At 37.4% G+C, this 12,626-nt stretch overlaps 1 protein-coding gene across 2 annotated transcripts in view; it reads right to left on the reverse strand.

Annotated features, from left to right (window-relative positions):
• HELZ (helicase with zinc finger) overlaps positions 1-12,377 on the reverse strand; it is a 57,669-nt gene extending 45,292 nt beyond the window's left edge. For both annotated transcript variants that reach the window (XM_010721511.3, XM_010721510.3), the window contains exons 1-8: positions 12,246-12,377; positions 11,594-11,821; positions 9,834-9,870; positions 6,670-6,794; positions 3,927-3,983; positions 3,172-3,220; positions 2,666-2,741; positions 5-203 (exon numbers count right to left, since the gene is read on the reverse strand). In XM_010721511.3, coding sequence (XP_010719813.1) covers positions 5-203; positions 2,666-2,741; positions 3,172-3,220; positions 3,927-3,983; positions 6,670-6,794; positions 9,834-9,870; positions 11,594-11,803 — 753 coding nt within the window. In that variant the 5' untranslated portion in view covers positions 11,804-11,821; positions 12,246-12,377. The remainder of the gene's footprint in view (positions 1-4; positions 204-2,665; positions 2,742-3,171; positions 3,221-3,926; positions 3,984-6,669; positions 6,795-9,833; positions 9,871-11,593; positions 11,822-12,245) is intronic.
• Between the last annotated feature and the right edge of the window lie 249 nt (positions 12,378-12,626).

A 12,626-nucleotide genomic window follows, 5' to 3' on the forward strand; every position in this document is an offset into this window, starting at 1 on the left:
TTACCACTTTCTCAGGAGATAACGAATTCATCCATTTCTCAATCAAGGTTTCCATATAACTGCCCGAACACTGTTTGTTTTCCTTCTGCTGTTTTAATCTGATCAAGCGGGAAGCGTATCGTTTTTGCCATTCTGTTAGCTCTTCCTGGGAATGTGCTGAAGTACACTGTGCACCGTACCTGCAGATCCCTTGCTCTAAAAATCTACATAAAATACGGAAAATGATTATACCTTGAATTTTTCCTTCTCCAATTAAAAAGTGAAATTTATCAAAATCTTACTTTTAAAGCCAGAAGGACATTCTGTAAAGCTTTCTCTGAACTAAAGGCAGTTTTAGTCAGTGGGAATTAATCTGGAAATGTATAAACACACACAGCATTTTGCAAGAGGCAGCAGCCTCTCTTACTGAAAAGTCTGAAAAGATGAGTCAAATTTCTTTGAAACACACAGGACTTCTTACAAAGATTTCCAGCTCCAAAGAAGAATCAAATGTTTGTAAAGCAATTAACACAAAGAGATCACAGACCACCCCTGAAATTGCTAGGCACTGTATTAACATGAATGAAATGAATGAATTTGTCCTCAGCTGTTATTTGCTCAATCAGCAGTTTTCCCCAGAACAACAGTGACATCACGTGGACTTATCCACTAAATACACCTATACAGAAATCTCTCAAGGAAAAGATTTATTTCCCTTGGTGAAGAGTGTATCAGTCCAAAAGGGTCTATTTTAGAGAGGTTAAGGACTTGTTAAAAATTCATAGCACGAGCTGATGCATCTAAATTAATGATTGTCAGCACCCCGCATCATTGACAAACACAGAAGTCATCAGTGATTGAAAAACATTTCCACAGTAAACAGATTATGTAATACAAAACACAGCATGAACTAGCATGTGAATTTTGAACTAGTTGACAAAAATAATACTTGACTACGACACAAAAACCTTGCAGCAAAAGTACCTGGATATACAGGCCACGCTTTCATCACTGACTATAACATATCACCTTTCCTTTAAGAAAAATTTGTTAAAAGTATTTAAAGGTTTAAGCGTCAAATTTCTAATAAAATAAGCATGATATACACTATGATGTTACTGCAGATTTTCCCAAGCTATGATCCTCAATGTCTTTTGAATGAAAATATTTGTCTTAGTAGGCAATTTCAATACAGTATCACACATTTTCAAATTCAGCACTGCACTGATGTATTAAAATGCTAAAGCATAACTGGCATTATCACGGCCCAAAGGAAATGGAGCAAAAGTATAAAATATAATGTTGACCCATTATTATCAGGATATACATATAATATATATAATCTAGCAGATTTGCTTTTCCTTTCCATTATTTAATAGAAAAGCATTTTACCTTAAAAATCTGTCATCATCATGCATGTTTTCCAACTTGTCTGTGCTAATACTTTTTTTTTCCTTTTGTGATTAGCTTCTTATTTAATATCCCTGCAATTCCATAATTTCATTACCCAGAACAAATACAACATACTCCTGCAGCTTTACGGTGCATGGGAAAAATAAATCACAACTTTATAAATTCACATTCAATATCTGTAGCCATCTCATTATAAAGAAATTAAAATCTTTAATCCATGGTCAGGATCTTACTGTTCATATGGATTTGCTGACTAAAGTGCATCTTTCTCACTGTAAAGGTTAACACATAAGTAACCAATAAAGCTAATTACAGCTTCAGTGGAAGAAGGTTTCAGAGCAATGGCTGGAAATACAGCACAGATGCTACTAAACAGAAAGTTAACATGAAGGCTAATTTTTTTTTATTTTTTATTTTTTTAAGGTTTCCTTTTTAAATATTGATTATATATTAGATGTGCTAAAAGTAAAGGGTTTCCAGAATTTAGCAGCTCTAGAAAATCACATTAAACGTACTGCAATTTTAGCAGAATTGAGTGGTGCCATCTAAAAAGCAAGTCAGACTGCTACCCATGCAATAAATTTTACTCATTTGCATAAATTATGGATATAACAGAATGAAGTGTGAAATTTTGTTTTTTTTTTTCCCCCCAATACATTATTACATAAGTAGTTATGATTATATCAAGACAAACTACAGGCAATACTGACTGGTGGGCTGAAATGGGAGAGAAGAATAGAATTCAATACAACTAAAAGCTGTTGGACTTTCAGCAAGACAGTTCACCTCTATGTATTAGAATTTAGGTAAAATGGACATCATAAGATCCAGAGGGAAATTCTGCAAACATCTTTTTAGCAAAGATCACTTTTCAGCAAAGCCCACCTATCTGAAGGCTTGCACCTATATGCTGCCAAAGTATGCTTCACTGTGCTTCCATTTGCTAACAACGCTGTCTATGGAAGTGAATTTCCAAACATCTGAAATTATACACATTCAAAAAGCGAGGGGAAGAAGACAGAAGTTGCCCTGCCTCTAGAAAAATGCTGCTCAAACTATTCTAAAGACAACACAGAACTACTGATTTTACCTTACAGAAAAACTGAGGTGCCTCTGCATAAACTGACTTCTCTAAAAAACTATGAATGAATCAACTCCTAGTTCTAGTAAGTGCTTTCACATTTCTGAACATTTAATCATTCGTTTATCAGCTTGGTAAAAGAGGAAGTGTTTTGATTCTATTGAGAACATTGGTATAAAGCAAAGGTGTTACCTTTTACATAGTGTATATTCTTCACTGCTTGTGACTCCCCTGGGTGGAGGGCGGAACTGCCAGCCATCCCGGGACCCTGCAGGGTAGGAAAGTAACCCAAGTTCTGACTAACTGCCAATTATTTTTTAAGTCTGATAGTACCCAGAGAACCATGCCTTTAAACATCAACCCAAAGTGTATTTGTACACACGCAAAATTATCCACCTTAAAAATAATCTTCAATCCTTAACAAATTTATGTAGAACAAAGGTTTAAAGGGTATAAAGGCAAATTTCAATAATTTGCAGAAATAAGCAAGCTCTGGTACAACACTTTGACAAATAACTGGAAAATTCTGCCAACAAATTTAACCAAGAATGAGATAATTCAACCTAAATTCCAAGGATTCGTCAAAATAAACAGTCAAGACTGATTTCTGGTGACTGCTATCCAGTGTTGAACATTCATCAGAATCTTCAACGACTTCTCACTACAAAATTAAGTAGCTTTATAAATGAATTACATACCTTCTTCTAAATCTTCTACATGATATCCTGATGGAACTTTATCAGCTGCCTACAATTATTAAAAATACAGTTACAAAGGATCACAAAACAATTTCAGCAATGGCTTCTTTAATTTTAAAACGTGTTTTAGATCAATTGATACAAAAACATTCAGACATCTGAACACCGTTATGGTCACAAAGGTGATTCTGTAACAACTAAATTACAACCAGTGATACAATTAATTCTGTCAGGAGCACTGAGTCCACTCAACTTCAGAAGAGAACTTTGGAGGGTTCCACCATGAGGAGGGTACTTTCATGTGGACTGCAAATAAAATTGAAAAGGCCAGAAGTCCAACCTCAATACTGAGATGTCTCTCAGCTTAAAATCTATATTAGGAGTAAAACCCAAACCAATGACTTAAAGCATAAGAAGTCAAAAATTAAAAAATTAAAAGAAGTGACGGAGAGTGTTTATGCCATTTTACTTAAGTCCTACAGAATCATTTCCAACAGAGAAAAATAAAATAAATAACATAATTAAAATGCATCAAATTCTTTCTACTTGCTACTTCAACCTCTGAGCATCACTATTTTCTCATACGTCATGAGAAACCAGGAGGAAAGGCTGCTGAAAAGGTGGTAAAGGCCAACAGCCCAGAGGAAACTACAGCATCTAAACCAGCAGGTGTAAGTGAGCCCTGACATGCTGGGATATTCTTCAGTTCTATCAGTTGCTACTCATTATTTTCCCAATAGCACGCTCATTATTACCTCTGTTTCAGCAAGAAGTGTTTTCAGTCGTGTCAGATCTTTAGTTACCATCCCGTTCTGGGGAGAGAAGTGAAGGAAGAAAATATTAACATATGAACCTCAAACTTTCAAAAAAATAAAACAACAGCAGGTGAGTTCATCCCTCTCATCACCAAAAAGAAGGGCAATGAGGAAAGATGAATTTGACTTACAATGCACAGTGCTAAATGATATCTGTGTACAAGAGCAGCACATGTAGAACAAGTCAGGAAAAAACCTCTTATGTTTGGCAACCACCCAAGACAGATAACATGAATAGTGACATTACTTACTGAATGTTATCATCCAAACCAATACCCCACACAAGCGGTGGCCATGGAGGCAAGATGCCCCAGTGGACAAGGGCTCTTTGCTCAAAACTTCTGCTCTATTATCAGCTTGGCTACTGGCCTGCCGGGTCACCTTCTGCAAGTCACATCTTCATGCCTCAGCTTCCCACTTGCAAAATGTTGATTGTAACACTGCCTGCCTTTACACAGCACTTGGTAAGCTGCTGGCAGAAAGCACAGCACATCAGCCATATGCTATGGCTGAACACTTCAGCTCCAAAGGAATCAATATAATAAACTGTCACTGCCATTGCAGCAATGAATTCATTTCTTCTTAAGGATATATTTTACAGCCTACTGATTTCTGCTTCTAACTATCTCTGCTCTGATGCAGACTGTATCATTTTTGGATTTTTCACTAAAGATAAGCAATGTAATGAAAAATACCTGTATGTTCAAGCATTCCTGAATTAAAACCTTTCACAAGTGAATTTAGCTCAAACAGATAACTAGTGTGCAACAGCTTTACACTCATGTAAGAGAAAACCTTGAAGACCATCTTTGTTTTAATTCCAGTATATTTTTGCAGAAATTTAAGTATCACTGCATTCACCAGACTTCTCCACATTTTTACTTGGTGCCCTGTTGAAGATTTATGTATGCAACAATTCACAAGCTTTGGTGGTTTTTTTTCAAAATTGTTTTTCACTTCCTCAGTAGAAAGGTTGCAAATTGAACCTGCTGAGCTTAAATGTAGTAAAGCATAAATGATGTAACCAAGTCTTTCTCTTTAAGTCACAGGGGAGGAAGGTGGATGGATTCCAGCTCTTCAATGAATTCCTTCCAAATCTTTGTTTCTTTTCTCTTCTCATCCACTGGTGGAAGTCAGTAAACGAGTTTGATTTTAATATTCCCACCAAAAGCAACAGTGAATAATGACCTTAAAAGTGTAAACCTCTTACATTCTGCTTTGTAACAAAACTCTGGCATCACATACAAAGATACCTTTTTGTACAATAGCAATATCAAGCAAGGCCATTGTACATTCCCTATGATAAGGAGTTTGGGGATTTTTACTCATTTTTTCTAAAATCAAGTTTCCTTCAATCTTGCCAGGCATTTTTCAATGAAACTTTTTTCCCCACTAGAAAACACCAGCCAGCCAAAGAAAAATCTTTTATTTATGTAGAAACAGTCAACAGTGGGGGATGGAGAGAAGGAAAAAAAAGAAAAAAAAATCAGAATACATACAAGCACAGAAAGACAACCAGAATATTCCCCCAGAAAAACCTACTGCTTAAGTCAAGCACCAAGATACAAGACATGGATTTCAGCTCACTGCAGGTTATTTTCTAGGTGATGTCTGACTAGGGAAAAGCACAATCACTCTGTGCACGTTCATGTCTCTGGCTCGATTAACATATTTTCCAAAAGAATTTTAAAAATCCGTATTCATAGATATCTCATCAGGAAAGTGACTCTGCATAACTAATAAAATATCAACACACAACTCATAGAATAATACCAAAAAAATTACACTTAAGCATTACAGTTTAATAATACTGAACATGATTAATCATTTAGAAATGTGTAATTACAAGGCAATGCTCATGCAGCAATATACTCCAAAAGAGAACTCATTTTTATCTCCTTTTCCTTCCCAACACCCAATTTCAAGGTAACAGTCTCTCCTAGAACAGTTGCTGATGTTACTTAACACACGTCACAGTCTGACAAGAGTTGCTCTTCTCTGCACTACAAGCCACGTCTCTGGATCGAGCACCACCAGCAGTTCAAGGTGATGAATTACATATTATTTAATCAAGATTAGAGAAATTAAAAGGATATCATTCTTTGGAGACTTATACACGTCCCTAGCTTTCCCCATCTGAGCAGTCACATTTAAACCTTAACATCTTTTGACAGTTCAAGGATAAAACAGAAGCCTTGATAAGATGAAGTATTTCCCTGAAAAACTCTTCATGCTGTCTTACACTGTAGGCCAGTTACTTAATAGTCCCAACAATATTTTTTTCTGCTTCAAAGGTTAAACTTACTGAAGTACACACACAAAATGGTGTCAGGTGAGACCCAAAAATATAAGCTGAAGTTTGAAATTCACATGATTCTATTAAATTACACAAATACACTTTTTTTTTTTTGCCTTTTTTTTCTTTTTTTTTTTTTCCTTTTTCTCTTCAGCATTCAGAGCCAACAAGAAGAAAAACTTGTCTAAATCAAGCTGACTCCAAAGCACTGATACAGCATGATTAGTGTCCTGACTGAACAGATACTTATCTTTGGCTTTTGGTATCACTCATTTTGCTGCAACCTGCCAGTCAAACATAGGTTTGTTTTTCAAATACATCCCCCCCCAAAAAACGGACATACAAAACTGCTTTTTAAATTACACAGATTGCAGGAAACACACTTACCAGTGATTCACCCATCAGTGATTTGGAAAGAACATTAGACACAATTTGCAGCTTCCCTTTAAGATGCATGCAGCAGAGCACTGCACGGAAAGATCCATCTCCCTTGGCCAGCCCCTCTCCCAGCACTGCAACACAAACCAGCAACTATTAGCTTCATCACAGCATACACTTAAATAAACCCTACAGTTTTCCTTCACCTTTAACATGAAAATAATGTCCGAAACGTGGGTTAAAACCATGGCTTCTTTGAAAGACAAGGCTTGGTATTACTTGCTCACGCCTAATATTAACTTGAAACTTGTCTCCTGCCATCTAAGAAATGCTGTATGTGAGTCTCAAAAAAGGCTGTAATGTTTACATTCTAAAATAGACAAAAAATTAAATATGGGAAGGATAAACCCTAATGTGTGACACAGACACAAAGGACCTCCTCTTCACAGAAGGGGGAAAAAAAAACCAGCAACCAGCAACTTTTCAGTAACACAAACATGCTCAGGAAGATCCATTCATGCTCACAAAAAGCATGCCCTGTAGTTTCCAAATATAGCTAACCTCGTCGTGGTCAATTCCTGTTACTTTAAAAGGGCTTTTATTCACTTATGCTGTAAAGTTCAGGATATAGGAACGATTGTTTCAGTCGAGAAGTTTACAAGCTCCACGTAACAGAAAACCTGCCTCATGTTTTCTAGCACTGGATCAGCTAGTGAGACAAACAGACACTTTCACCAACGCTTCCAATAGTGAAAGGACTTATTTCATGACACAGCCTTGCTTCAGACCAGCAGGCATAACATGTAATCACATATATTACCTGACCAGAAAAAGCAATGCCCTCCTGAGCAACTAAAAGGCCACTGAAGCTGAGCACGTGAGTTGAAAAGAAGGCTGGACAGTTGTTTAAAAACAAAACAAAAAAAGTATCACAGGATTACAAATCTGTATTGTATTGACAGTATTACTGTCACTGCAGGCAACATCAGCATCTGTGTTTATACTGCTATTCACGCAGACCATGGGTGCCAACAGCTTGTGTTAGTGCTAACAGGAATTTTACACTCGCCACAGCTTCAGGATTACATTTGGGAATAATAAAGCACAGCTCCTCGCTCAGACGTTCACATCATTAACAGAAACTACATCAAATGTGACAGAAATAAGAGTCCCACAAAAACATGTACACAAAACTGATCAGACAGCCCATCAAAATGAAACGGTAACTAAATACTGTCTGTACCTCCTCCAGGATTACTCCAGATTCACCACTCTGATGATACTGACCACATTTCCAAAAATAGAGCCTACTTCCCAAACCAGAAGCAGCAGCACCAGAAATAGCTTCAGCATGTCTGACAGTTTGCTATTTTAGCCTCCAAGACTGGATGTCCAATTATGAAATTCTGTATCATTAACCACACAGTGCTACCCAGCTAAAACATGCAGTTGCACATAAAATGTTACAATACATGAACTAATTTCTTTTGTTAGAGATTTGTGTAGCAGCTTAATAGATTTCTTTACTATCACTCCTTATAACAGTGCAAGCTATACAGAACATGCATTTCTTGATTTACCCCCAAAACAACTTATTATTCAAGGTCAAAGTAGAACAGTCACAGATATGCAACACACTGGGTTTGTAAAAAGAAACAGAAATCTGTCTTTAAAAATAATTGTGAGCATCAAGGAATACAGCTAGGCCATTCTAAGGTGCTTTCTCCCAAAGAATATTACAAACGAAACTGGAGCAAAAATCTTTAAGGATTACAATGAAAATACTCAGATGTTAGGCTGCAGTCACTAACAGCACAACAAAGGGAACCCCAATCCAATTGCTGATTGCTAAATGCATAAAAATAAGGTGTATATAATATACAGGAACACACACACACACCACTTTTACACTGGCAAATAAATATGGCGTGAAGTTGATAAATGTCTTCAGTTTAAGATGTGAAAAAAATACATGCAGAATACGCTGGCATGAATTAAAGATATTAGCACTACACTGGTCTGATTCTTTCTTACTAAGCTACAAGCTGGTTTCTCTAGGTTTTTCAAATTTTTCAGGTGTACCCAATGATTGGCACTCCTATTCCACCCCTTTCCATGCACAACTAGTGAGAGAAAGGAATAATGCAGTTAACACTACACATCTGAGATGCTGGTTTCTGACACACGTGCCAAGAGAAGAAAAACGTTCAACAGACAAACGTCATCCAACTAACATTGCAACAATCCCATCAGATGGCATCCATGAGAACACCATTCATTAAAAAGGATTCTCCTCCCTGCCTCCTTTAAACATCATCCTTCTTTCCATACATCTCTCTCTCTCTCACCTATTTGTCATCATGAAAGGCAACTTGGCATGTGTCAACAGTTAGACCGAGAAAAGTCTACAGCTTGGGTACCAGTGAAGACAAATGCACTTTAAAAAAAATAAACACCACTGCACAGAAACATCACAACAATATAATCACAAAGTCCATGCAACAAAACTGTCGTTCCTGGAAACTTTTTTTAAAATTCAAGAATAGTTAAGAAACCAAAAACTAGAAGGTGGGACCTGCCCTGCTTGTTCTTCCGAATCTAACCAATAAACTGTTTACCAAACTCAGCAGAGTTCTCAGTAAGTACTGAGTTACTTTCCTAAATCAGTTACAAAGCAATTAACCAATCTTGCTAATGTTTTAAAATGCCTCAATTAAACAAGACACAGAAACACAAAAGGCTCAACTTGAAGAGCCACAAGTTTGGAAGCTCCAGCAAATAGAAATGAACATAAGCACACCATCCTGCTGCATTTCTCTGAATCAACACCAAATATGCAAACCCAAATATCAACCAACAACCCAAGGAAGGAATATGGAATAACCAGTTGTCTTTATCACCACAAAAATCCTATTATCATCAATCTATCCTACATCCATATAGTAAAATATCTACTAGCCCAAGAGCCCCCCTATGCCAAAGAAAGCTGCTTTTCAGTTCTGGCAGCTGAATGTGAGGTATAAAATAGTGAGATCTCCTTAGAAAAACAAGTAGAGAAAGTATTATAAAACAAATAAATTTAACTAGCAAAACACCCCGTTAGCAAACCAACAAATTCAGACAACTGACTGCAATTTATAACACTAAATAGTAAAAGAAAGAAATAACCATACCATGCCTACAGTCTTCATCTGCTTGCCCATACTTTTTCTGAAAGGTAAAACATGAAAAGTTTAAAAATAGCATTATTCCACTTGGCATAAACAACTACATGCTTGAATTAGAATTTTCTTAAAACTTTTACGAACTCATTGGCTCTTTTTTTCCCCAGGGTAGAACACGTAAAGAACATCAGTCACTTGACAAATCCAATCTAATGAACCTTTACAATGCTGATTTTGTCCTCAAATTCTCAGCAAATGAATATTGTAAAAGAGGTATGTGAAAGTGCAAAGGTATGTGTTTATGTACCTATCTGTAGGTGGCTCACAGCATCCAGAAAAAAAAAACTTAACATTCTTCCTAGACTCCGGATTAAAAAAATCCAACTGCTGCTAATACTGTGCTGCTGGAATTTGAGGGTCTGTAGTTTATTTATTGTCTTATCAATGATGATTTTAAACACTACATCTTTTGCTAAGACACAAAGGAAAATAAGACATTTTTCTACTTAAAAATCTGTATAAATCTTTAATACTTAAGTACTTAAAGTATCTGTGTAATTCTTTAATAGAGAGGTTTTGATTGCAAGAGTTTTCCAAAATCCCTAAAGGCTTACTGCAACAAATGTCACTATGTTGAACATCCAGACAGGTGCCTCAAAGCATTTCCAGAGGCATTCAGGTCAGAAATGTGTTAAATACTGCTAAGCATCTATCTGCCTACTGACCTATGGAAATGATTTTGAGAAGTCCATCTGTGGGAACACAACTGCCACTAAAAAACAAACAGAAAAACCAACCCAGCTATATGATAGGTCACATCTAAACTCAGGAAGCTTCCCAATTCTTGTTTTGCACATGGAATAGCTAGCTATCTATTTAAAGAATGGGCCTGATTTATCTTAAAGGCGTCCTGCAAGGTCTTGCAAGTCGCCCAAACATTTTCCATGGGACATGATGTTGCTCATAACTGATAAGTGAAGATTTGAGGACAAGAAGGCCCCTGTAAATCTGTAATAACAACATTTCCAAAGCAGAAGGTTAAAGAAAAATTAACCATTCCAATGCCCTTTCCCTTAGGGAACTGTAGCATTCTAATGCATTCATGGTAGATCACACTTTGGTAATGGCATCACCTACAATTCACAGACATGCAGCTTGCCTTGCATTTACAAAAACCCTTACAAAGCCCCCAGTTTTCTCATTTCCATTCAAAATCCACCAGAGCCTGAGAGTTACGTCTTTCAGCAGACATGCTCTAGCCTAGCAATGGAAAACTAGCAGTGATCAAATATTAAAAGACTACTGTTAGGTTATGCAAAAACAGCTAAATTAAGTATGTACTGGTTGCCTGAATTCTGGCATTTCTTAACTTTGTTTTTTGAGCATTTACATCTGTAACTTCAATTAAATGCTCTTTACAGAGAAGGTAATTTGGTATGCCATTCAGCATAGCTTTATGAAAATAATACTCAAAAACAGTTATTTTTTCTTCTTAGAATATATTTTGGATTTTAAAAAATGATAATTTTCTATTATTTTAAGAAACTGTGATTCAGACCCAAACTATTTAGAGGTACCAATCTTGAAAAAAATGAACAGATCAGGGAAAACTACGAGACAGAAGCCTCAAACATGTTTTAACAATGAGGATTCTGTGGCAAACCAGTATGGCAACTATAGGAAAACACAATTTTATTTAAATCTTGATGGTACAAGATACTTGATTGTTCTTTCCAGTTCATTAGATACTATGAAAGAGTCACACTCACAAGTTGTAAAAAGGAAGCAATTCTATACAGCAGAGTCTCGATTTTGATGCGGTCGATTTCTGCCTGGCATGCCTCCGGGAGGTGAGCTGGGGGGTACTGGCTGAGGGAAAGGAGTGCCTCTGTGCAATGCTTCACTGCCACTTCATAATCCTGCTGCTTAAGGGATTCACATGCTTGTTCACATGACTTCTCTGGTCTTCTGTCTGCCATGACTCAGGGACAGAAATCCTAGAGTGGGGGCAGAGGGGATGATAAAACGTTGGTTAGCTGCATGATGGCAGTGACAACTTGCCAACCAACTGCCGTTCCCACCTCCAGGTGCTGTAGCACATCCCCTTTGGTCCACGCCACTTGTGTTCCCTATCCCAACCTAACTAACCTCTTCCCAGTCTTCTCTCCATGCTCCTACTCACAGCCGTCCTGGTTCTCACTTTCAATTCTAATTCAAGAAGGTACTTAAGCCCATGACTGATTTAAAAAAATATGTAGTGGTTTCAAACTTCAATGCCAGCAATGGGTTTAAGCACTTTGCTGCATAGAGGCTTCTGTGTTCTCAAGTCTGCTTTGGAAGCAGTGCAACTCATCCACCAGCCACTTCTCTGAGCCTGCAGTGCTTTCCCCAAGATACCTTCAGTTTCATAGCCCTCCTCACCTATTCCTAGGGCACACGGGCCAGCCCCTGGGGTGGATGAAGCACATGGGACGGACACAGACGGATGAGAAGGAGCTGGAGGTCAGCAGGAAGCCACACGACAGCTCCTGCTGCACTTTAGTTGCTTTTCTGTCTGAGAAAGCCTAGGTGCCCCCACCACACCAACAGCCTGCCAACAGAACCCCTTAAACAGTTCTGAAGTAAACATTCTGTGGGGGGAAACTGAAGCAGCGGGGACAGAAATCTACATCATCATCTGCCAATGAACTGGACAAATGGTTATCCACAATGGAACCCACCCACAGAAAAGCAAAACCTTTCCATAATTCCTATCTGTGGTGTGCCTTCATTGATAATACATCTCTAGAGACATTTTACTTC

Source organism: Meleagris gallopavo, chromosome 20 (genome assembly GCF_000146605.3).
Source record: "Meleagris gallopavo isolate NT-WF06-2002-E0010 breed Aviagen turkey brand Nicholas breeding stock chromosome 20, Turkey_5.1, whole genome shotgun sequence".
NCBI lineage: Eukaryota > Metazoa > Chordata > Aves > Galliformes > Phasianidae > Meleagris > Meleagris gallopavo.